Source organism: Gastrolobium bilobum, unplaced genomic scaffold (assembly GCF_033153095.1).
Source record: "Gastrolobium bilobum isolate Gb01-03AN ecotype WA unplaced genomic scaffold, APGP_CSIRO_Gbil_v1 utg13618, whole genome shotgun sequence".
NCBI lineage: Eukaryota > Viridiplantae > Streptophyta > Magnoliopsida > Fabales > Fabaceae > Gastrolobium > Gastrolobium bilobum.
Window position 1 is genome coordinate 60,608 of NW_026895249.1, and position 26,410 is coordinate 87,017.

General features: G+C 35.5%; 2 protein-coding genes across 4 annotated transcripts; one reads left to right on the forward strand and one right to left on the reverse strand.

Annotated features, from left to right (window-relative positions):
* The first annotated feature begins 7,065 nt into the window (after window positions 1–7,065).
* Window positions 7,066–12,239, forward strand: LOC133301894 (telomere repeat-binding protein 3-like). Of its 3 annotated transcripts, none has more exons than XM_061501617.1 (9): window positions 7,066–7,388; window positions 8,685–8,818; window positions 8,914–9,739; window positions 9,833–10,063; window positions 10,157–10,236; window positions 10,410–10,642; window positions 10,842–11,156; window positions 11,234–11,297; window positions 11,749–12,239. In XM_061501617.1, exons 2-9 carry the CDS (start codon window positions 8,738–8,740, stop codon window positions 11,974–11,976), a joined length of 2,058 nt encoding a protein of 685 aa, XP_061357601.1. In that variant the 5' UTR covers window positions 7,066–7,388; window positions 8,685–8,737; the 3' UTR covers window positions 11,977–12,239. The 3 variants fall into 3 exon arrangements, with proteins under 3 accessions (XP_061357601.1, XP_061357596.1, XP_061357606.1); XM_061501612.1 differs by having other exon boundaries at window positions 7,066–7,380; window positions 8,678–8,818; XM_061501622.1 differs by having other exon boundaries at window positions 7,066–7,380; window positions 8,678–8,818; window positions 9,842–10,063.
* A 10,946-nt stretch (window positions 12,240–23,185) lies between these two features.
* On the reverse strand, window positions 23,186–25,904 carry LOC133301909 (B-type cell cycle switch protein ccs52B). The gene is made up of 10 exons (XM_061501629.1): window positions 25,419–25,904; window positions 24,987–25,109; window positions 24,777–24,881; window positions 24,510–24,689; window positions 24,236–24,298; window positions 23,899–24,093; window positions 23,688–23,789; window positions 23,516–23,578; window positions 23,348–23,416; window positions 23,186–23,239 (listed from the first exon to the last, which is right to left on the reverse strand). The coding sequence occupies exons 1-10, from the start codon at window positions 25,902–25,904 to the stop codon at window positions 23,186–23,188; spliced, it is 1,440 nt and encodes a 479-aa protein (XP_061357613.1).
* Window positions 25,905–26,410: the final 506 nt, after the last annotated feature.

The following is a 26,410-nucleotide window of genomic DNA, read 5'->3' on the forward strand; positions in this document are numbered from 1 at the left end:
TGTTACATGTGATAACTTTCTCTCCTACACACCATTCGATAACTGCGCCACCTTTTTATTTTATTTTCTTTTTATTTTTCAGATGGTGGAGCCCACAAATTTGTCTCTATGACATGAGATAACTTATCTCCTTTAACATGAGATTAATAAAACCCTATATATAATAATAATAATAATAATAATAATAATAATAATAATAATAATATGGAGTGTCATTCCAAAAAAGAGTAATAGATATCTACACATTCAAATTTCGTACCAGTTCTATAAATGAAGTGGGCATAAAAACAACCATAGATGTTTTAATTCATAAACTAGCATTTACTTCTTGTTGATCCCTACTGATACATGATGACCGTTCAACTTGAAGGGGGGTTGTGAAAAAGGGAAACAAAATCATGTGCAATTGTATTAGCATGAACATCATAATCTCCATCACTATTTGATGAATCATCATCAACAAGCGTCTTGTTTTGCATTATCGTTATTATCTCCATTATCTAGGTATCACCATATTCATCTTAAGCTAAAATCTATCTATAAATTGGTAGAGGCATAGACGATAATACAAATTTGTCATCGTAACCAATATACAGTTCATTATGGGGAAATTTAAGGCTCCAAGGCCCGATAGCTTAAGAGCTATTTTCTATCAATCCCAATGCCATGTGGTAGGCAACTCGGTGTGCAATCTTATCAGAGATATTTTCAACGACCCTACCAAAGTTAAAGAGATCAACGATACCCTCTTATGCTTGATCCTGAAAGTAGATAATCCGAATAACATCAAGCATTTTAGGCCTATAAGTTTGTGCAATGTGTCTTACAAAATTGTTACTAAGCTTATAGCCAATCGTCTTAAGTATCACATGCAGGACATTGTGGCTGCGAACTAGTGCAGTTTTGTCCCTGGAAGAAACAATACCGATAATATTGTGATTGCCCAAGAAATCATCCACTCTATGTGTGAGAAGAGAGGTGATAGAGGGTGGATGGCCATTAAAATAGAACTTGAGAAGGCCTATGACAGGTTAGATTGGGGTTTTGTACACAAAACCTTAATAGACATTTGTCTTCCTGAGAATTTGATTGGGATTATTGTTTCGTGTATCACCACCCCTTCCATGGATCTGTTGTGGAATGGAAGGAAAACATGAAACTTCTTTCCCTCTAGGGGCATCAGTCAAGGAGACCCATTCTCCCCGTATATTTTTGTTCTCTGTATCGAGAGGTTATCGCACCTTATCCTTGCAGCCACTTAAGTGAAGGCTTGGAAGCCTTTCCAGTTTAGAAAGAATGGTCCCCTAATCTCCCACTTGTTCTTCGCGGATGACATCCCTCTCTTCGCTGAAGCTTTTCTTGAACAGGCTCACATTATCAACCAAGTTTTGAGAGTTTTCTGCCAAGCCTTGGGTCAAAAAGTTAGCCATGACAAGACTCGCGTCCTCTTCTCCAAGAACGTCAATTGTAATAGAGTTGCGCAGATCAGTGAGTGCTTAGGCTTCAATAGAACCTCTGATCTGGGGAAGTATCTTGGTGTCCCCCTCCATAGTAAAAGAGCTTCTAGAAGCTCCTTTAACTATATCCTGCAAAAAGTCCAGAACCATTTATCTAGTTGGAATCTAACATCCATCTCTTTGGCAGGTCATTCCACTCTCACTAAGGCGGTCCTTGAAGCCATCCCAGCGTACACTATGCAATCCTCCCTCCTCCCGCTTATGGCTATGGACGACCTTGAAAAGCTATCCAGGAAATTCGTTTGGGGATCTACTAACAACAACAACAAAGTCCACCTAGTCCAATGGGATATGGTTTGCACTCTAAGGAGGTAGGAGGGCTGGGTTTACGTAAACTTCGTGCTGTGAATAGTGTCATGCTGATGAAAATAGGGCATGGTCTTCTCACGCAAAAGGATAACGTATGGACTAGAGTTCTTCGCAACAAATATAGGGTTGACGATGGCCTCATTCCCTCCATCACGAGAAGATGTTCAATGTCTAATCTTTGGAGAGGTGTTTCTAGGTTTTGGGGTGCCATCGAGGAGGGGTCCAGGGTCCAGCTTGGTGATGATAGGAGGACCAGATTTTGGTATGACAAATGAATCCCAAAGCTTGGCATCTTATCGGACCATGCTAATGGGCATATCCCAGAGGAGACTTCTGCTTAGGTTGTTGCGGATTACACTTTGTCTGAGGGGAACTGGGATTGGAACAAACTTTGCAGTCTTATCTCGGAGAGGGCCTGTAAGGGCATAGCAGGTATCATTCCCCCTACCCTTTGGGAGGAGAGGATACTGTAATATTGGCCAACTCTAAAGATGGTAGATTTTCTATTAAAAATGCTTACGCGTACCTCACTGGTCCCCACCTAAACAGCTCTGGTATCCCTTGGTCGCTAGTTTGGGATTGGACTGGGCCTAAGAGGATTAAAAACTTTCTTTGGTTGCTCATGGGAAATAAGCTCCTAAAGAATGCCCAGATATTTAACAGAAATTTGGGGGACTCGTCGGCTTGCCCCATGTGCAATCACCCTTGGGAGGAATGCCTCCATATTTTTAAATATTGTCCCTCTGCTATAGAAGTTTGGAACTCTATCTTTCCTAACCTAGGTAACCACTTTAGCAACTTCTCTAGTGGTAACCTGGTTGATTGGTTGTCCCACAACCTCTGTAGTGAGAATTCCTGACGATGCCCGCATGTTACACAGCTAGCTCTTTGGAACAACGTGTTGGTTGATTTGGAAATCTAGGAATGAGCTAGTGTTTAACAACAGACCGTTTGATCCCTCTAGTATTACCTGTTGTGCTCAGAACTTCGTCTTCTCTTTTCGCCAAGTTGATGCTACCTTGTCCTCGGCGGGGCTATCTCCTAATCCTAAAAGAGAGGCTCTTGTTTCCTGGAAGTTTTCGGAGGAAGGCTGGGTCAAGATTAACTCTGATAGTTCTAGCAGCCAGAATGGGGAAAAATCTGGCGGTGGGGGAGTCGCTAGGGATAGCGGAGGGCTCTGGTTGTTTGGTTTTAATAAAAATATAGGATCTAGTAACTCATTCAGAGCTGAGCTTTGGGGCATTCTTATAGCCCTGGAACTTGCTTGGGAGAGAAACCATCGTCAGGTTTGGATGGAATCTGATTCCACGGCGGCTCTCCAAGCCATCGAGAAAGGGTGTGATAGTTCTAACCCCAATGCTCCTCTTATCTCTAGGATTAAAGTCTTCAGGAACCGAGATTGGAGGATCATCTACTCCCATGTCCATCGTGAAGCGAACAGACTTGCTGATTAGCTAGCAACCCATACAGTCGACCACATCTGGGAGACCTAGATTTTCCTTGATCCTCCTTTGGATTGTAGGCAGTTAATTAGAGAAGATCTGATGGGAACAAGGTTCCCCAGGTTGATTCACCAGTAGGCGTTTTTTTGTGTGTGTTTTCTTTCTGCTTTCCCTTTGTTTCCAAAAAATATATACAGTTCTTTATTAAGGTTTAGTGACCAAATTAGTAATAACAAATTCTCTGACAACGTCCATATATGACTCGATGAATTTTCTCTGAGACAAATCAACAAATGTATTAATCATTATATCTAGATCATCATCATTAAAAACCTTTTATACCAATGTATTCAACACTTTTAGTGCAAGCTTGATATGCGTCTAACATATGGTGATTTCTAAGTAAAAGAAGCAAGGAATTAATCATAAATGTGTGAAAATAAGCTCATAAATGCAAGAAATATTGATTATTCCTTCTCAATCATTTTCTTGCTCAATTTATGCATTTTGATAGCAGGAAACACCAAAAAGAAGTGAAAGAGAGAAGTTGAAATTGCATAGTCTTGCGCAAAACGCACGAAAATGGCGCAATCCGCGTGATTTTGGAAAATTACTTTCTGTTTGTACGCGCGATCCGCGCAGATTTGGCGCTGATCGCGCAGGCGTCATGAATGCAGTCCTTGATTTGTGGAGTCGCGAATTTGGCACTGATCGCGAGGGCGTCATGAATGCATTCCTTGATTTGTGGAGTTTGATGAAAATGGAAATTTAATCAAATTAATTAGAGGATTATGACCTGATTGATTGGTGGAATTATGAGAAAAATAGAAATTTAATCAGAATTAATTAGAGGATTATGAGCTGATTGATTGGTGGAATTATGAGAAAAATGGAAATTTAATTAGAATTAATTCAAGGATTATGACCTGATTGAGTAGCTGGCTATATAAAGGAAGCAGAAACTCTAAAAGAGGATCATCTTTTGGCAAGGAGAAATTGGAGAGGAAGCTCTCGGTGACTGAAGATTCAAGACTTCTTCTTCTTCCGGTTTTACATTTTCATGAACTCTTTCTCATTATTTAAATTGTTAGACATGAATATGTCTGGCTAGTCTTTTATTATTGTGGTAAGGGTCACAACCCTTGATGTGAACCCCTTGTAGTTTGGTTAATTTTTATATTTAATTATTTCAATTGCATTTATTTTACCTTTTTCTTCATCTTCTAATTCTTCTAGAACTGGTCACTCTATTAGGATTGCGAGGGTTAGGGTTTTCAATAGGAATATTGGGATTCTAATTCCTGACAAAGGGTAAAATAACAGTTCATGTATGCACTAGGGATAGGCTACATGAACTACAAACGTGAAAAATTCACTGGGTTAAAGGATTAACTTGAAAAAGGATTTATAAGGTATTAGGATTCTAATAGGGTTAATAAAGTTAAGATCACTAAGGGATTATGGCTTAACTAATTAATTATTAGATGGTGAATTGTTTGATCAATTGGGTAATTAAATATAAACATTAATCAATATTACAAGGTGGGGATCGGAAAGGTGTTGGAGTCCTTTACTGCAATAGCTTTTTACAATATTTTTCTCAAAAACCTTTTATTTTAAATTCTTCAAATTTCTCTCTGAATTGTTCATAAATTATTGAATAGTTCACAATTGTTACAAACACCATTACTTTCAAACCAACTCTTGTTCATCCATTCTTAAAAGGAACAATTAATTGATATTCGACCCAATCCCTGTGGAGACGATACTTTACTTACTATTATATTACTTGTGCGATCGGTACACTTGCCGATTTTTCGCAACAAAGCTCTTGCCATTTTTTTACTGAATTTTACGAGAATTGGAATATAGGGAAGGGGATAGGGAGAAACTGAGTTATATGATGATTGATTGAATTCAGTGTGTGAGGAATAAGGGTGGTCATATAGAAGAGGGGAGAAAAGTAAGTGGAACTGACGACTCTGATTGCGCCATATAGCAACATCCTACTAGTCGTGGTAGGGGGTGTGCAACTTAATGATAGGTGCCACAAATGGTCAAGATTGTGCCACATTATACAATCTTGTGAGTTGCACCCACATACCCAACTCATGAGATGTGTCACATGATAATTGTGCATCATTCATTCACACTTAATTAATTATTTCTATAAATACTTTAGAAAATGCATTAGTTGGGTAATTTTTCTGAGAAAATTGCATTAAATAGGTCATTTTGCATTGTGATACGATATATGAAAATCAAATAATTATATCATCGTGTACTATTATATTATTAAAAGTTCAATTTTAATTTATGTTAGTTTATAAAAAAATTTATATATTCAATTGCATAGATATTATTATATTTTATCATATTCAATTATATTATGATTGCTAACTTAATAAAAAGTAGTCTATTTTTTTCTTCAGTTTTTTTTAAATAATACTAATTATTGGTTATCAGTGATTATTAATTTTTATTAACTCTTAATTTTTTTACTCATTTTCTTTGGGAGAAGGTTATACTTACAACCTATTTTCTTTACAACCTCTTACAACCATATATCTTAACCGTTGATTTCCGTCAATCAACGGTTAAGATTTTCGCAAATTAAATTTATTAATTAATTATTAAATCACAATAAATGTTAACCGTTGATTGGCGGAAATCAACGGTTAAGATATATGGTTGTAAGAGGTTGTAAAGAAAATAGGTTGTAAGTATAATCTTCCCATTTTCTTTGTATTAAAATAATTCGATAAGTTTATTTACAAAATTTATGTAATTAAATAATATGAAAGTATCAAAAAACAAAAAACTATAGGGACAATTTGATTATAATATTAATAAATTTATAATTTCTTTTCATTTAAATATTTTGATAAAAATATATATTCTTACACATTATTTTTAACAATTTCATAAATAAAAATGAAATTGTAATTTTCAAATGGGAAAAATAATTGTCATTTTAATTATGTTATTTAAGAGAGAGATAGATACAAAATAAAAAAAATTATTTAAAATTAAATTAAAACAAAATCATTCACTTTTTTCCCTGTAATTTTCATTCTTTGTGTCTATCTATTTCCTAAAATGACATAACATATCATTTAAAATAACAAACATCAAATCCTTTTCAAATATTGCACTTAAAAAAATTTCTAGTTTTAAAAAATAAATATTTTTTAAATGTTTATTTAAAAACTTACCTAAATGAGTTAATTATTATTATTTTTACAAAAAAATATAAAAGTTAGACTTTAAAAAGTATTAAAAAAAAGAAAAAACGTGAGTAATTAAAAAGTCAAGCAAATGACTATTAACTAAACCAGGAAGAACTCACACACAATAGCAAACTCATTAACCCGTGAAAAAAAAAAACTAACTAAATAAAGAAAAGAAAAAAATAGAAAAAGATGGACCACTAGAAATTGAGATAAACATGGAACACAATAATAATGGACACACACCCTCGTAGGGAAAGCCAAATACCCATATGTTTCTAATCTGTGTCCGATCTCTTTATTTCACAAACAAAGGTTTCGCAACAAGAGTGAAGCCTCCACGTGGCACAAGCACTCCTCTTCCACTGCACAGGAGAGGTTGGGGGTTAAGAAAGAATGGGTCTCAAGGGGTTTTTGGTGGGGAAGGTGACCTGCTATAGCCTGGAACTTTATACCTTTTTACTGGCTGGTCCGGTTGTGTGGTCAAAACCATGTGGATATAAAGGGTTTAAGGCCACTGTTGCGTGGTTTTTGTTTTTGGTATTGTTGGGTTTTTGTCCTTTTAAACTCTCCTATCTTCTTTTGTTTATAGATTCATTCCATCTCACAAAACAAGGAAAAGAAAAAAAAGGAAAAAGGAAAAAGGAAAATGAAATTTTTACATTCCTGAAAGAGAGAGAAACAGAGAAAGTTTAGGACTTTGGGGTCTTCAGTTCCTTAATTCCCTTAGATCTCTTGCATTTTCGAACAGGTTTCGGGGTTTTGATTTGCACCCAAGTTTGTATATTTCTCTGTCGGAAAATGTGTTTCCTCGGAAATTTCGTTACTTGATCATAATTTGGATTCCTCGGATCGTTGCTCGAATGTTGTTTTTTTTATGAGGTGAGTTGGTCTGGGAGGTTTTGTTGCATGTTAAAGGTTTTGAATTTCGGGTTTGCGTGTTGTTTTTTCTTCTCTTCTTCTCGCTGCGATCACATCATGGTTTTGGTTGAGATTGCTTGCTAACTCTGCATAGTTTTAGTTGAATTTCGGAGATGCAGAGAAAATAATTGTGGTAGCTTGTACGCGATTTTGTTTTAACTACTGAAGATTCTGTTTTTTCTTTTTTTGTTGAAAATTATGCGATTGAGTTGAGAATTGAGATCCGATCGTGGTAGCTAGGCTGTCTTGGTTGAATGGTACTGGTTTTAATATGAAAATTTTGATTTTTTTTTTTTTTTTGGGTTGTAGACTTGTTTTGTGTTGAGTTCATTTCCTTTGATTTGGACCGAAGTGCTGCACTTTAGAGAGCACACGAACTTTGAGAATCAGAAATGGTTTGTTTTGTGTTGATCTCGCACAATTAGCACTCAGCAACTGGGTGCAGCCTATAGCAGCTGTTTCTATCTTCTAGTTGTGATGATGTTGAGTTTTGTTATCCTTCTACCCTTTAACGTCTGTGTTTTTGTTTTTATTTTTGATCATGGATTTATATAAGATTCTTTTGTTTGCTGATATCTTGGGAACGACCATGGAATCGGAATTGTTTCCTGCAGTTCCATGGCAATCATCTGAATCCGTGTGATCAGTTTTTGGTTTCTATAACTGCTACGATCTGGATTCAACTTTCTATCCCTTGTATGTGCAGTCTGTTTGTTTATTGTTACGTCCAGTTCAGTGAAATTGAATCCATGAGTCAAATGGGTAGTTTTTGGAATTTTAAATCTGACTTTAATTGTTCTTTTTGTATTCATTTGGGGCAGAAATGGTACTATACTGTAACAGTTGGATGGATTTTATGACAGATTGGTTTTTCTGATGTCTTGCTTCTTTATTTTGTTATTTTTCACATTTATTCTGCTCGTCTTTCCATGTTGCTGTGAATTTACCTTTAGCCTCCATGTTGTATGATGGGCAAACAAAGAAATCGTACACGAGGTCTTAATTGTCTCCTATATAAATCCCTATGAATAGAAATTATCCCTGTTAATTGAAGCTTAGATTATTCAAGTTGCATTCCTTAGCAGTATGTCAAGAACAATAACTGCTGGCCTATATATATATATATTTTAAATTAAGTAACTGTGATTTGAAATAGTTGCTAATGTCTTATCACAGTGGTAGTGTGATATTGCTTTCCTAATTTGCAAAATCGAGCAAAAATGTGAAAATTAACTTGATATATGGGTCTTCCTTACAGTGACAAGATTCTGACGTGTTGATGCTTCTGGTTGTTTGATGAGCTATATATGTTTAAACTATGGTGTTGAAGAAGAGGGCAGATTACGGATTCAACGGCTTTCGTTTCCCAGTTATACCTCGAGCTCCTAGATCTGCAAGAGTAAGTACTAGCTGCAATTATGGTAATTGTTTTATGTTTTCCATTTTTGTGCATTGAACCCTATTTTTATACTTGTAAGTTTGACAATTTTTCAGAGGAGGGGTCCTTTCAACAAAGCAGCTGAGGATGGTCAAGCTTGCGCTTTTGAACTACTGGCATCTTTAGCTGGCAAGTTGTTGCAGGAGAGTGAAAGTTCTGCTTCTAGCAATGCATCTGAAGGAAATAATCAGGCTGCCTTTAGTCAAGGAGTCATTGAGCTAGATAGACAAGATGGAGTAAAACCAGAGGGAATTCATCAAGGAAGTTGTGCTGAGAGTATTTTTACGCCTGAGGTAGCCTCGCAAAACAGTAGTCAGAAACCTCTTCTGCATGCCAAGACTGATTGTTCACTAGGACACATTTCAGTTAATAATAATTCTGACTGTTGGGAGAAAGTTGAAGCTGGTGTGAAGACTGAGATTTTTGAATGGGAAAATAAATTTGGGCATTATTCTAAAAAATTAGTAGAAGCACCTGAAAATTTTAGGGAGTCTTGTGATGGTAACATAAAGAAAGGATTTAGAAGGGAACAGGAGGCTGGCAATTCAGGCTTTCAGGGATCAACTTTGGCTGAAAAATGTGGTTTGAAGGACCAATTAGAGTTTTATGAGTCTCCCGCACTAGTTGACTCAAAAAATAATGTTAAATCTCCATTTCATAGGAAATCTTTTCCCAGTGCTTCTTTTTCCAAGCATGGGAATGGTATTAAGTTAGCTTTTAGAGATGATGACGAAAACTTTTTGAGGTTTAAAAAGGTTTGTACGAAGTCAAAGGCTTTTAGGTCTCCACGACGCATTGCACACCGAAGAATCAGGAATCACCTGTCTTCCAAATACTGGAAGGTTGCTCCAAAGTTGAAGGAGTGTGAACTTTCTAGATCTGGTAAGGTGGATTATAAATGTCCTACCAAATGCTTCATTATCTGATACATACTATGTCTGAGTTTGATTGTGTCTTTCACTGAAAGTAATATAGAATTTGCAGATCTACGAGTACCTCTTTACCGTAAGAGGAAAACTTGTCACAGTTTCGAAAGATCTCAGTACAACACTATAGTTAAGAGGAGGAAATTCTTTAACCGGCTTTCAGGGGTAACTTGTGATGGTGGATTCAGCAGTGAGAGTGTGTCTAATTCACCAAAGAAAGGAACAGATGGATACAACCCTGGCTCGTCTGCAAAACTGCATGTACCTAAGGATTCTCATGGTAACTAATTCTCGGATATTCATTTGTTTTGCTTATCTTGATTGTTCATTACATTCAACAGTAATTTATGTGCTGTGTATACCTTGTGAACAGTGAAGTTTAGCATTAAGTCATTAAGGATACCAGAGCTTTATATTGAGGTTCCCGAAACTGCAACTGTTGCTTCACTAAAGGTATAAATAGAGATAGCCAAATATAGAGATTATTTTTATTTCAGAAAAAATATTACTGTTGTCAAAGCTTCATCCACATTTTTTTTTTAACAATTGTATCTTTTAACTTATCACATATGACTGTCTTGTCTGGGTTTAACCTTTGTATTGTGTATTTTTACAAATTTTTGTAGAGGACAGTCATGGAGGCAGTGATGGCTATACTTGGAGGCGATGCACATGTCGGTGTTCTTCTTCAGGAGAAAAAAGTTAGAGATGACAATAGAACACTTGTGCAAACTGGTTTATCTTGCAAAGAAAATCTGGATACACTCAGTTTCATGTTGGAGCCTAGTTCTTTACTAGCTTCTCCAGCTGTTTGTGGTGGTGATCCTTCTTCTCAATGTGAAACATCCCAGCCTACTGGGTGAGCCTAACTTGATAACATAGTTTCTTTTCGTCACTACAGCTGATTTATGAAGGAGAAATAGCAAAGATTAGTTTATTGGGAAGAAACAAAATTCTCTCATCTTTGGGTTGTAAATAGAGCTTGCTAATGATTCTGCTTTATTCAGTTGAATTTTTATTTTGACACTAAAGCTAATATTGTCATCTGATTTTTCTAGGTTCCCAGAAACTCCTATCTTAGATTCAGGGATTACTGAAACCTTGCATGACTCCTCCTTGCTGACAAATCCCACCAATCTAATTGAAAGTAACCATGAGTCTACATCTTTCCCCACTGACACTATAGTTGACAAATTAACACCTGATTCCGGAGCGCTAGTTCCTGTTCCAGCCAGCACAGAAGCATTGTCTGTGGTTCCTGTGAGTCAGAAAACTAAGCGCTCCGAGTATGTACAGCGTCGAACCAGGAGACCATTCTCTGTGTCTGAGGTAGAAGCACTTGTTCAGGCGGTTGAGGAACTTGGAACTGGAAGGTATGATATTATCAATATAAGCTTCACCTTCAGACAAATAGCAAAACTGGCTTGCTGATAATGTTTACACCATGCAGGTGGCGTGATGTTAAGTTGCGCTCTTTTGAGAATGCAGACCATAGGACTTATGTAGACTTAAAGGTACATTATTTCTTTCTTCCCTCTCTAGAGACCAAGTGTTCTTTAACTTAATGGGTTACTTGACATGAGTAACTACTAGAAAGATAATGCATAAAAGGAAGTTGAGTTCCTTATTGTAAATTTGGGTTTGACCCTTATGATTATTTTTGTTTGATTTCATGAATCTTGTTTAATTCTAAAGAAATTCTCAATTTGTACCTAGGATAATATTATTAGTTTATTTATTCCAACTTTAAGTCTGTTTTTTGGTTATCATTCTAATGGTTTTTGTATGGGTAATTATGCTTATTTACTTAAAATGAAGTTCTTCTGTTAGTTGCATTATAAATATTATAGGGAAAAGATTGGGACATTTGCACTGATTCAATGTATTTTATGGTTAGTTTGGTTATAAGAGGTAGATGTTGTAATGCTGCTAGCATTGCCTAATTGCCACATGGATGTTGTGCAGGATAAGTGGAAAACACTAGTGCACACTGCAAGAATCTCCCCTCAACAAAGGAGGGGAGAGCCAGTTCCCCAGGAGCTCTTGGATAGAGTTTTGGCTGCTCATGCTTACTGGTCTCAGCACCAAACCAAGCAACATAGCAAGCATCAAGCTGGACCTGGAACCTTGAAGATTACAGAAGCCTCAGATGAAAGACCATGTGTTGGTGTCCAATCACTTGTGAAGGTGTAGAAAGGACTAATGTTGTTGTTGACAGGAAGAGAGGAAGACAAACTTGTACATTTTCATTCAATTTCATGTAATATTCTTACATCAAATTCTTTGCCGGCCTTCAATTGCATGCAGGTTGGCATTTGTAAATCATTTGATGCAATAAGATTGTTCTAACTTGAAGTTAAGGTGTTCTTTGATTTATTGTCAATTCAATTTCATTTATGAATGTATGTAAAAATGTCAAAAGAACATGACAGCCTAAACAAAGTAAAAAGAAAATATTCTCCTTGTTATCATTTTTCTATTTATGGAAGCTATTGTTCCTATTTGTTGGTTCTATACTTTCAATTTGTTGAATTGTTTTTTTTTAGTTAATTCAATCTTAATTAGAGTTGGTTTTCCTCAGTATTTTTACGAGTTTTTTAAATTGACTATGAGACTAATACAGTGTATGAAGTAGATTTGGAATAAAAATATTTAAATTCTTTTAAAAATATTCTCTAATATTCCCTTTCACACAAGAGACATTTAGGCTCGAAGCTTGGATATTGTATAAGCTTAATTTTTTGTTTATCCTGAGTTTATTTAATTTTACTAGAAAGTGGGGTGCTGAGGATCAATGTTGTTAAAATCGATATCTTAAGTAAAATTGGAAGGAGAATAAAAAATCGTAAAACATAAAATCCTAATGTAAATAAATCATAAAAAATCGTAAAAATGTAAATGCGTTTGAAATATTACTAAAATCGTTTTGATGAAAAAAAATCGCAAAAACGTAAAATCGTAGTGATAAATCGAGATTTTAACAACAATGGTGAGGATCGAACTTGTGACTTTGTGGTCATTAAAACTCTGATATCATATACAGAATCATGTCAACCCAAAATCTTAAACCCAAAATCTTAAAGTGTTGGGTGAAAGTTTTGTTACTATTTTATTTATGGATTTAATATTTCTACAGTAAATGTAGATAAGTTATCTATATTCACTCGCAAAACGACATCGTTTTGAGTTGAAAAATTAAAAAATTATAATGAGAAAGACTATTATAATCCTGAAATAAATTATAATTATAAAAATATCTTGATTTTCATCGCAAAATGATATTATTTTGGACTCACTGTAAATAATTTATCTACGTTTACAGTAAAAAAGACGAACCCTTTATTTTTTTACTTTTTTTTCTTAATGATGGACACAATCAATTGTCATAAAAAATAGTTTTTAAAATTATCAATAATCAAATTCCAGTCTCTGATTTCGTTACCTAACGAAACATTATTGAATGCACAATTATTTTGGGGTGAATAGCTTAACGAAAATTGAAATCATATCGTATCTTCTGCATGATACATTTATATAAAAAACGAAGGGGCAGGGCCCACCATCATTAAGAGAGTTGCGACTTTGATCTTGAGCTATTTTATTTACTTTATCAAAATTCAAAAGTATATAAAGACAAAGTAGACTTCAGGACATTGTGACAGTAATAAAGAATATTCCCTCTCGTTGGGGATCCTTATCCGCACCTAGCACGCAACTCATTGTTCACGTGCAGCATGCAAATTTCTTCCATTAGAAAATCCATTTTTCTTTTCTGGGAGAAAATCATTATTTTTTATGGCTGAGAAAACGAAAAATTATTATTGATCAGTGATGTGACATTTTTTTATTTTAATAATTAATTTATAAAAAGTGATTATATAAAGAGTATAAATACTAAGGGTTCCATTTTTTTGCAATTTTGACAGAAAAATTTATCTATTACAGATACACATATTTATCAGGATTCACCAATGAATCTTTATTTATTTTTTAAAAGATCTAACATCGAATCCTTGTAAGAATGTGTTTGTAACAGATAATTTTTTTTTTGCCGGAAAAGTAAAAATACTTTTGCCAATATTAACACATAATATTTGTAATCTATTTTGATTTTTTGAAAACTAATATTACCAAGCTGAAACTCAGTTCAGCAATTAACGCAACAAAATGTTTCCCAATGAATATTATAATATGCACATTTTTATTCAAAATAAGAACTTTATAAAAGCTACAACCCGTAATATTTATTCTGCTATATAAAAATGACTATTATAATCAAGTTGTACAATCATTAGAAAATTTCAAACAAATTGGAGGTTTTCTTTGACCTTAGTTGAATACCATGTCTAACTTCACTTCAATTTTCTTACACTAGAATTTTTTTTTTCAAAATATAATTTTTTATTTTCAGTTTTGAATGAAATTCAATTGACCTGAAAATTTTTGTGTCTTTGGGTTTGATTCTATTTCGATGACCTACACGGCACCCAGACGAGTCGTGTTCCAACCTCAATTCCTTTCTTTTCGTTTCTTACAGGACTCTTTGTGGCTTGTTTCCAACATTGCTAAAATAATGGAACGCACAATATAGACCCCTTCAAGTGGTTTAGTTATGTTGTTCTCAACTTGCTAAAACATAGGGATGTTCAATATTTACCACTTCAAATAGGATAAAAATGGCATTGTCAACTTAAAATAAAATATTATTAGTATTATATCATATCGAAGAGCTCACAAAGTAACTGATCTCAAAATTCTGAAGATAATGGCTTAACATTTGATTTATGAAAAAAATATTATTATTATGTTATAGGAGATTAATTTTTTCTCCTATTCATCCTTCGAAAATTATGTTGCATTTTTTTAAGTAGTGGGCCCCACCACTATATATCTATTATAGAAGATAACTCTTCCCTTATTACATGAAAATTAAAGGTGGCAATATGAGTTGAACCTGACGGGTTAACCCGCTAACCCGCCAAAACGGGACGGGTTGGGTTACACATTTCAACCCACCAACCCACCTCAACCCGCTCCGTTGGGTTGTGGGTCAAAACGGGTTGGCCCACCGGGTCAAATATTATTTTTTTTACTATTAGGTAGTATTTTATTTGTCTTAAAGCTTTTCTGATATCCAATTTTTTGCTATCTTAGTACTCTCTGAAAAAAACAAAGAAGAAAAATTTTATTTATGACAAAGGTAATCTATATATGGAGATAAAAATGAGTTTGTAAAGAATATATGACTGAATGTTAGCATAAATTTAGACTTAAGATTGGAAAAAAATTAAGGGGGAATGGAATATGAAAATAAGTAGGGAAAACTTCAAAAATCCCCCTATAAGTTTCTTCAGAATCACTTACCCCCCTCCCAAAAATTTTTAATCATTTACACCCCTACTTAAAACTTTTTTATTACTTACCCCCTATCTTGATTTTCCATCCAAGTTAAAGTTAACAGAGTTAATTTTTTTTAAAAAATACCAAAACTATCCTTAAAAAAAAGGAATTAACCCTTAATACTAACTAAACACCTTATGGCTAGCAAGAAATAACACACTGCAGCAAGAAATTTTTTGACAGTGCTTACTACAGGAATTTGGTTAACAAAAGGATCTTTTTCACTTTGACCAGCAACTCTTCAATGGTGGTTCCACGAATCAAAAAGTTTTGGGGTATGCCACAAACCCATTACTCTTCAGACTAGATTTTGGTAATGTGATGATCAAGATGGGCAGCCTTCGCCTACTAACTGGCACACAGGGTCAAATCACAAAAATATGCAGCACCATTGAAATATTAAGTTTTAAGTTTTTGTTGTGAAGTTTCTATGTTTAACTGCTGCATGTAGTTTGAGGAAATATTACAATAATTGTATGATGTCCCTTGTATGCTCTGGTGTTTTTTTTTTTTTTTTTGAAATTTGTGTATTTGATTTGAAAATCGTGACATACTTTTTATATATATGGGATACATACCTTACAGTTTCGGACTTTCAGTGTTCACCATTTGGTCATTGAGATTTTTAAAAAAACTTCAAAAAATCCCCCCGTAAGGTGTTTAGTTAGTATTAAGGGTTAATTCCATTTTTTTGTTTTAAGGATAGTTTTGGTATTTTTTTTTTATAAAATTAACTCTGTTAACTTTAACTTGGATGGAAAATGAAATTAGGGAGGTAAGTGATAAAAAAGTTTTAAGCAGGGGTGTAAATGATTAAAATTTTTGGAGAGGGGGTAAGTGATTCTCAAGAAACTTATAGGGATTTTTTTTAAGTTTTCCCAAATAAGTAATATTATAATATGAGAAAAGTGTTTGTCATTTTAAATGATAGAAAGTTATGTCATTTTAAGAGAGATACAGACACAGAAAATTTGAATTTTAAATTAAAAAAAATCACACACTTTCTCTCTCCCATGATTTTCGTTTTTCTGTGTCTATCTCTCTCCTAAAATGACATAATTTATGTCATTTAAAATGACAAACACCAAACCCTTATAATATTAATAAAATATAATTTTTTTTTAATTATTTTTTATTTTTTAGATGGATTGACTCGTCATCTTACCATAAAACTGGGCGGGTTAGGGTTTTTAACACATATTCAAGAGGGGGGACGGGACAGACCAACCCATTTTTGGTGGATTGACGGCGGATCCGGGCCGTTTTGCCATCCCTTATGAAAATAAATAAGCCCTTTGTTTATTGGGAGAGAATATGAAAGTGACGAAAACTTGGGATATTTATTGGGTTTAGGGACATGAAAAATGCGGATGCCGTGTATCTCGGTGAATACCAAAGGACATACGAGTTAAGATTCATCCAACAATAATTGCTTTTAATATTGGGTGTCCAACTTCCCCTAGAAGAGATTTTTTGCAACAATAAAAAATAATTATGTCTTATCGATAAGACATAATTATAATATTAAAGTTACTTTTTCTTTCTTCGCTACGTCAGCCGACAACCTTATGAGGAGAGTGAAAACAAATAACTTTAAAATTATAACTATGTCTTATCGGTAAAATATAGTTGTTTTTTATTGCTGAAAAAAATATCTTCTGCCTTTAAAGGAGAAGTGCATTTTCCTTTAATATTTATGTTGTCAAAATCGGCCAACTTTAAAATTATAACTATGTCTTATCGGTAAAATATAGTTGTTTTTTATTGCTGAAAAAAATATCTTCTGCCTTTAAAGGAGAAGTGCATTTTCCTTTAATATTTATGTTGTCAAAATCGGCCAGATAGATTTCTAAATCACTCTTTAGAAAGGCATCATGCTTGAGACCTAAAGCTACAAGAAATTCATCAAGACAGACCTATCTAACCTACTAATGTTTGAAGCCAAAAAAATACATAGATTGTCTTACAAGAAAATTCTTAATTAGATGAATATTATTAAATTATCACAGTGGTGGAGCCAAAACAAATTTTTAACTGGTGCCAACAATGTACACAGAACACAAATTAATGCCATGCTTGGGTAACAACAACGTGGATTTTTATTTTTTTTACTGATTTTTCAGAGTTACCAAACCTAACACCACAAAAACATGTACACAGAACATAAATGTTGGAAATATTTTGAGTCTCTTAAGAGACAAACACGGAGAGAAGTCCAAAAGTTTCCTCTTTTGGAATGAAAACGAGAGACTTACAAAAAAAAAGAGAGAGACTTTCAAGCATTATTTAGTTTGCTTTGTTTGAAACATACCCAATTGGATGGTGGGTGCTGGAAATGGATAGCGGTCACCATGGAAGGAGGCGCCACGACGGGCCAAAAAAATAACAACCCTCTCTATGGAGTATTAAAACAGATGAAAGTTAATAGAGATAGTTTAAAAACAAGGTTATTGGCAATCACAAAAGTAGACGCACGCCGCTGGCAGCAGTAGCATATACAAAGAATGGAAAACCCAAAAAATAAAAAAGTGAGAGCAAAAGAAATAGTTGTTCTGTCTAGTGAGTGCCCTCTGTTGGACTAATAGTCAGTTAGTATTTTTACTGTTATTTGGGTTTATCTGTTTGTTAAATAAAGTCCTATGCTTTAGGGATGTGGAGATAGGAGTTATGTTATTCTTTTAATTAGTCACCACGTTGCAAGCCATGTAATACGTGGATCTGTTATGCTTCAGTTTTTTTTTATGTTGTAAGGCTATAAAGCCAACACCTGTTTTTGAATTCTAATAAGATTGTTCTATGAAAATCTGTGTGGTACTATACTGTTTCGACAATTGGTATCAGAGCTCCATTATAGGGGCATGATCCTGAGTGCATGTGAGGAAAACAGTGAGCGTGAGAGAAAAACAGCTAGTGCATGTCAAGAAAGAAATTGCAACTTTTTTTCAGGTAAAAGGAGTTGAAAATGGCAGAAAGTGGTAGCAGTAGTTTTGTGCAGCCTGCTATTCCCAAATTTGATGGTCACTATGACCATTGGGCAATGTTGATGGAGAATTTTCTCTGCTCCAAAAAGTATTGGGGTCTAGTTGAGAATGGAATAATGGTGGTGGCAGATGGAGCAGAGCCTACAGAGGCACAACGCAAATTGATCGAGGAGCAGAAGTTGAAGGACTTAAGAGTAAAGAATTATCTCTTCCAAGCAATAGATCGTGATGTTCTTGAAACAATCCTCAACAGGGACACAACCAAAAATATCTGGGACTCAATGAAGCAGAAATTTCAAGGTTCAACTAGGGTCAAGAGGGCACAATTGCAAGCTTTACGCAGAGATTTTGAGATTCTTCATATGAAGGAAGGAGAGATAGTCAATGCCTATTTTTCTCGTATTCTAGCCATAGTCAACAAAATGAAGGCTCATGATGAAAGTATGAGTGAAAAAATTATTACTGAAAAGATTTTGAGGTCAATGGTCTCAAAATTTGATTATGTGGTATGCTCGATTGAAGAATCCAACAACTTGGACACAATGACTATTGATGAGCTGCAAAGTAGTCTTCTTGTTCATGAGCAAAGGATGAGAAGCCATGGAGAAGAAGAGCAGGTTTTACCGATCTCCCATGAAGCCAGAGCAGGACGAGGAAGAGGTAGAGGTGCATTTAGAGGAGGCCGAGGCAGAGGAAGGGATAGACAGCCCTTCAAGAAAGCTATTATCGAGTGTTTCAAATGTCACAAGTTAGGACACTATCAATATGAGTGTCCTGATTGGGAGAAAAAGGCCAACTATGCTCAATTGGAAGAAGAAGAAGAGTTGTTATTGATGTCCTATGTTGAACTCAAAAAAACCAAGAAGGAAGAAGTGTGGTTTCTTGACTCCGGCTGTAGCAATCATATGAGTGGAAACAAGGAGTGGTTCTTAGAGCTGAACGAAAGCTTCAGGCAAACTGTAAAACTTGGTAACAACACTAGAATGGCTGTTGTGGGAAAAGGCAGTATTCGTATGCAAGTGAGTGAACTTACTCAGGTAATTTCTGATGTCTACTACATTCCTGAACTCAAGAATAATCTATTAAGCATAGGGCAACTTCAAGAAAAGGGCTTAGCTATTTTGTTTCAGGATGGGAAGTGTAAGGTACATCATCCTAAGAAAGGATTAATTATGCAGACAGATATAAGTGGAAGTAGAATGTTTTTCTTGTTGGCTACCATGATGCCAAAAGATTCTACATGTTTTCAAACTGTGTCAGAAAATGAATCTCACCTTTGGCATTGTCGGTTTGGTCACTTAAACTACAAGGGATTGAGGACACTTTTTTATAAGAAGATGGTAAATGGGTTGCCTTCACTCAAGATTCCAAAGAAGCCATGCATAGAATGTTTAACCGGCAAGCAGCACAGAAACTCCATGCCTAAGAAAAGCTTATGGAGAGCTTCACACAAGCTACAACTTGTGCACGCAGACACATGTGGGCCTATTAAACCAGAATCAAACAGCAATAAGAGGTATATCCTAAGTTTTATTGATGATTTCACTCGTAAAACTTGGATTTACTTCTTACATGAAAAATCAGAGGCTTTTGCCATGTTTAGAAATTTTAAAGCTTGTGTTGAAAAGGAGACTGGTGCATCTATCATTTCTTTGAGGACAGATAGAGGTGGTGAATTCACCTCAAATGAGTTTGAAGAATTTTGCAAAGTTCAAGGAATAAGCAGACAATTGACTGCAGCCTACACTCCTCAGCAAAACGGAGTTGCTGAAAGAAAAAATAGGACGATAATGAACATGGTGCGCTCTATGTTGGCTGAGAAACAAGTTCCTAAAATGTTTTGGCCCGAAGCTGTAATACGGAGTGTGCATATCCTCAATAGATGTCCTACTGTGGCTGTCCAAAACAAAACCCCGGAAGAGGCATGGAGCGTGTGAAGCCAAAAGTTGATTACTTTCGAATTTTCGGGTGTGTAGCTTATGCACATGTTCCAGACCAGAAAAGACGTAAGTTAGATGACAAAAGCAAGAGGTGTGTTTTGTTGGGAGTAAGTGATAAATCAAAGGCCTATAGATTATATGATCCAGTCTCCAAGAAAATCATCATTAGCAAAGATGTGATTTTTGAAGAAGATGAATGTTGGAATTGGGGCAGAAACAAAGAAGAATGCAGAATTGATGTTTTACAGTGGAAAGATGACGATGAGAGTGACACGGAAGAGATAGTAGAAAGCGATGAAGAAGAAAGCAATGGTGTTGATACAATAAATTCAAGTGAAATTGGTTCACCTTCTAGTGAATCAAATGAGGATGATTCGCCGATTTTGAATGAAGGGAGGGTAAGAAGAGCACCTTTATGGATGGCAGACTATGAAACAGGTGAAGGTTTATCAGATGAAGATGGTCTGAATGCTATGATAATGCTCACTGAAGATGATCCACTTACATTTGAAGAAGCTGTCAAGAGCAAGAAATGGAGGGATGCAATGATGGCAGAGATTGAGTCAATAGAAAAGAACAAAACATGGGAGCTGACTGTCCTACCAGAAGGAGTGAAGCCAATCGGAGTTAAGTGGGTTTTTAAGACTAAACTTAACGAGAATGGAGAGATAGACAAGCACAAAGCAAGGCTAGTGGCGAAGGGGTATGCACAACAGTATGGAGTTGATTATACTGAATTTTTTGCTCCGGTGGCCAGACTTGACACCATTCGATTGATATTGGCTTTGGCAGCTCAAAACAGTTGGGATATTTTTCAACTAGATGTAAAGAGCGCATTCCTTCAAGGTGAACTTAAAGAAGAAGTCTTTGTGCAACAACCATTGGGATATGAGAAGAAAGGAGAAGAAGGCAAAGTTTACAAGTTAAGAAAGGCGTTGTATGGCTTGAAGCAAGCACCGAGGGCATGGTACAACAGAATAGAAGCTTATTTTGTCCAAGAAGGCTTTGAAAGGTGTTTTTGTGAGCACACACTTTTCACAAAGGCTAAGGAGGGAGGTAAAATTTTAATAGTAAGCCTTTATGTTGATGATTTAATATATACCGGAAATGATAAGAGTATGTGTGATGAATTTAAGAATTCAATGAAGTTGGAATTTGACATGTCTGATTTGGGGAGGATGAGGTACTTTCTCGGGGTTGAGGTGATACAAAGTCCAGATGGGATATTTGTGTGTCAAAGAAAGTATGCTCGTGAAGTTTTAGCAAGATTTGGAATGGATAAAAGTAATTCAGTGAAGAATCCTATTGTTTCAGGCACAAAGTTATCTAAAGATGAAGCTGGAACCAAAGTTGATGAAACTTTGTTCAAGCAGTTGGTTGGCAGTCTTATGTACTTGACTGCAACTCGACCTGATTTGACGTATGGAGTGAGTCTTATTAGTAGATTCATGTCTTGTCCAACTGAATCTCATTGGCTTGTAGCAAAAAGAATATTAAGGTATTTGAAAGGTACAACCGAGCTTGGAATTTTCTACAAAAATAGAGGTTCCACAGATCTAGTAGCTTACACCGACAATGATTTTGCCGGTGATTTAGATGATCGGAAGAGTACATCTGGCTTTGTTTTCTTGCTTGGTTCTGGGGCAATTTCATGGTCTTCTAAGAAACAGCCTGTAGTGACATTGTCTACTACAGAGGCTGAGTATATAGCTGCTGCATTTTGTGCCTGTCAGTGCGTTTGGCTGAGAAGGGTGTTAGAGAAACTTGGTCATAAAGAAGAGAAGAGTACTGCAATTCAATGTGACAATAGCTCTACTATAAAGCTGTCCAAGAATCCAGTTTTTCATGGTAGGAGCAAGTATATTGATATAAGGTTTCATTTTCTTAGAGATTTGACAAGAGACAAAGTTGTGGAGTTGAGCTACTGCAATTCTCAAGAACAAGTTGCAGACATAATGACAAAGCCTCTCAAGTTAGAACAGTTCTTAAAACTCTGGAATATGCTGGGAATGGTTGAAGCTTCAATGATAAACTAAATGCTTTTATGCATATAGTTTAAGGGAGGGAATGTTGGACTAATAGTCAGTTAGTATTTTTACTGTTATTTGGGTTTATCTGTTTGTTAAATAAAGTCCTATGCTTTAGGGATGTGGAGATATGAGTTCTGTTATTCTTTTAATTAGTCACCACGTTGCAAGCCATGTAATACGTGGATCTGTTATGCTTCAGTTTTTTTTTTTTATGTTGTAAGGCTATAAAGCCAACACCTGTTTTTGAATTCTAATAAGATTGTTCTATGAAAATCTGTGTGGTACTATTCTGTTTCAACACCCTCTTTTTGCATTTGTGCTTCTTCTTATTTGTACTTTCTGTATTCTTCCTTAAAAAAAATGAGGAAGCATGGATGACACGCAGCTAGTCAGCCACCTTACCATCTGGGGCTTGGGGTTAAAGAAGGAGTGAAGAGAGGGAGAAACATCCGTGTGTGAGCATCAAGGAGGAAGGTTTGGTGGTAATACATGAAGCCATGATACTGAATGAAAACTAGGCAGTGCCATTATGACAAGGTGCAACTGCTTTTAGCTACTGGTGCTACTTGAAGTTATGGTAGTAAGTGAAATTTGCTGAAAGGGAGTGGGCAAGACACCTGTTGGCACCAAAGTGGCTTCGCCAATGTATATGCATGTACAAAAATATATTTATTTTTATTATGTACACTACAATTCATTATCTTCAATCTGATTTTTGTTGCAAAAGAGACCATGACTTGAAACTACAATAAACTTAAATATTGATTTTAGATGAAGACTTCACAATTTATGAGTTCATATGTCCATGTTTGATATATGTTACAATAACAAATGACACTATCATTCCATATAAAGAAATAACAAGAGATAATTAATTACAATAAAAAGTGGTACCATCATTTCATATACACAGATAATAAATTACAAATTATCATGATAGGTTAATTTTCCTCAACTTCCGCCCTTCACACTTTTCAATTTTGGAAATAACAAGAGAAATAGTTCTTCTTCCTTGTTCCACATTTGAGGCATGACCAAAGGCTAGGATGGATCATCGAATTTGGGTGCGCCCCAGTGACCAAAGACCTGTATCTTTAACTGGGGCCTGAAAAAAAGCAACAAGAAAGATGGGAAAAAAAAAAACAGAAAAGTTAGGAGAGGCCAAGCATTGGAGAGAATAATAAGCATAATTGAAAATTGGTCACATGCTTACAGGTGCTTTCATTGATGGGAAAACATTCCAAAACCGCAGTGTCTCATCCCCAGCACCAGTTACTATTGTCTGCAATTGTGTTCCACATAAAATTAAAAAATGATGTAATAAAAGAGTAATTTATTTTTATAACATAAAAAGGAAGCATGTTATGTTGACCATCAGTACCTGACCATCAGGAGACATTGCAAGGTATAGCACTCGCATGCTGTGACCAGTTAGAGTTGCAACCTAAACAAAATTTGTCCAAATAAGGTTAAGACACTTATTTTCTGGTTAGGTAACACTTAATTTATTCTGGTTGGAATTTCTCTAAAATATCTAGAAATGTCCAAATTACCTTTGCCAGTGAAGGATATTTCCACACCATAATCTGATTTTGGGAGTATCCATGAGTACTTACTAGCTCATTTACATTTTTACTCCAAGCAAGGTTGCAGACCTGCAGATAATGCAGCATTAAATAAGATTGCTGAGATGCTCTCTTTGTCTGAATGTGGATTCTTGTTATGCAAGTCTCAGTGGACAAAAAAAGAGATAAGAAACAAAACCTGGCTCCCAGTGTCAACACAGTTCAATTGATGGCCATTTGTAGTGTTCCAGAAACGAATACACCTATCAGCAGTTCCACCTCCAGACACAAGGAGGTTGTTCTGGTGAGGTGACCAAGCAATGGCCTTCACAGCAGCAGTGTGTTCTGTAAGTCTCAAAGTTGGTTGATGAGACTGTTGATTCCATACCAAAAGCTGCTCATATTATATAAAATTGAACAGGTAAATCATTAGTGAAACAAAACAGGAAGTATAAAATAAAGCACTTTCTCTATATGTTTCATTTCAATCTTGGCAAAGAAAAGGAAGACAAGGAAAGAAAGAGAGGTATACATACCTGATTATCATTACCACCAGAAGCAAGTTCCCTGTCATCACAAGACCATTTCAACCCACATACCTGTCAAAATGAGGGATAAGAACAATTATCAATTTCTCTACTTCCAATTAACCTTTTACCTCAGACTTGTGGCCAACACAAGCTTGCCAACAGAGTCAATTGAGGGATAACAACAATTAATTTCTCTACTTCCAATTAACCATTTAACATTACAAGGTTCAATGTATACTTTTTCAAAATGTATACTTCCAATTTAACCCTAATGTTTTACCTCAGACTTGTGGCCAACAAGCTTGCCAACAAAGTCACTTGAAACCCTCATGTCATGTTGAAGTATGTTCCTATCCCTACTTCCTGAAGCCAAAATGCGAGAATTCCATGCCAAGACACCAGTTCTTGTCTGATGCCCACTCATTGTTCTGACCTTCTTACACTGAGATCCATCCCAAATCTGTACCATAAGGTAAAATGCTCACTTATTCACAATCATTTAATAAATGGATGGATATACCAAATATTACCAAAGCTAACAAGGTACCTGAACTTGACCAAGACTTGTACCAACGGATATAAAAGAACCCTCCCGGGTCCACTGGACAGAACAGACACCATCATAAGGCCCCAAGTCACAAAGTTTTGTCACCTGAAAGCCACATAGAAGATATGTTCACTTTAAATATACAAAATAAAAGGTGTTTTATTTACTTATTTATGTTGTGAAACTGGTGGAAGAACAGTTCAGACTTACTTTGCTGTTTGAAGCGCTCCAGAGATAAACACAAGTGCCTAGTCCCACAGCAAGAACATTTTGTGAGGACCAGTCTACCAGATTCAAGTAAAAATCATCTTGAAGTGATGGAGCATCCAGAACCTGCACAAAAGGTTTTAGCAATCAACAATCAACAATCCAAATTTTAAATCATAACAGGTAAAATATATGTTTTTCTCTGTATCGAGGACAAACTCTATCAAAAGCTTAAAACTTTGCTCATGCAAGAGATCTCAAGGTTTGAAACGTGGACAATACACTAATTTGTTTTATGTATAGCACTGAAATTCAACTTTATATAAGAACATATTGTCTCAGATACAGGAAAAGCAAATGTTTTTTTTTTGTTCAAAAAATACCTAATTTTGCATATGAAGAACCAAGGGATGGGGAAAAAAAAAAGGAACTTGCCTTGTGGGGTGTCTTGGGAACTTTCCGAGGAGGCTTTGGAGGGGTTGAAGATTCTGAAGAGAACCCATTTTGTTGTCCTAAAATGGAAGGCGAAAATGGTGAAGTGGGTCCAGAATGATCAGTCCTGAAGCGCAGCATGTTCTTGTTAGGACTAATGGGTGAACCTGAACCTGCAGGCGAAGAAGGAGAAACAAAGTCAGGTCCAAAAAGCTCTGATTTCAACAACCTAGAATAAGCTTCGTTACTCCCTTCTTTGACAGGTGAAGGCTTGTCGATGAGGCCGAAAGTGTGGAGCCTCGAAGATGATCTGCAAGGTATGAACCTGTCACTGCATGTTGATGTTTTTGAAGGGGAAGGAGATGAGAGGTTTGATAATGCACGCAGAGAACAAGAGGCAGAGAATGTGTCAAGGCGTAGTGAGGTTCCTGACATCCCAGCTGGGAGGTTCAGTCCAGATTTCTTAGCCTGAGATGGTGGTGACTCCATTTTCTGCTTCTGATTCTTTTTTTTTTTTTTCTTCTTCTTTGAATGTGAAGTTTTGTGGAATGGAAGTGAAGAAGTGAAGTAATGGCCTCTCACTCAGTCACTGTGAAATCAATAGAGAGAGTGAGAGGAAGAAGATTCTCAACGGTCAAATAATGGTTAGGTGTAGAGGAGCGGACAGAGGAAAGCCTAACTACTGGCAAGCCAATAAATTTATTTCTAAATGAGAGATTCCAACGGTCATTTTTAAGAATTAGGTTTTTGAAAAGTATGCTATTCAGCCATATTTATTCATTTTATTATTATAATTTTTACTATAATTATTTAATACAATTTTTTTTAAAAGATACATCGTTAATTAAAAAAAGAGCCTTTTTTTTACAACCTAAAATTTTTACAATCTCTTACAACATATTTTTACTATTAATTCCCTTAAATCCAATGATTATAATTTATTAAAATTAATAATTAATTAATATATATGACCTAATAAATCATAACTATTTGAT

Bases quoted from the DNA above. Each gene is read 5' to 3' on its own strand.
- LOC133301894 (XM_061501617.1), top strand. From the start codon at position 8,738: ATGGTGTTGAAGAAGAGGGCAGATTACGGATTCAACGGCTTTCGTTTC. The intron at 10,643-10,841 runs GTGAGCCTAACT...TGATTTTTCTAG, and splicing joins GAAACATCCCAGCCTACTGG to GTTCCCAGAAACTCCTATCT. The intron at 11,298-11,748 runs GTACATTATTTC...GATGTTGTGCAG, and splicing joins GGACTTATGTAGACTTAAAG to GATAAGTGGAAAACACTAGT.
- LOC133301909 (XM_061501629.1), bottom strand. From the start codon at position 25,904: ATGGAGTCACCACCATCTCAGGCTAAGAAATCTGGACTGAACCTCCCA. The intron at 23,579-23,687 runs GTAATTTGGACA...AATTTTGTTTAG, and splicing joins AATATCCTTCACTGGCAAAG to GTTGCAACTCTAACTGGTCA. The intron at 23,240-23,347 runs GTAAGCATGTGA...GCTTTTTTTCAG, and splicing joins TCCCATCAATGAAAGCACCT to GCCCCAGTTAAAGATACAGG.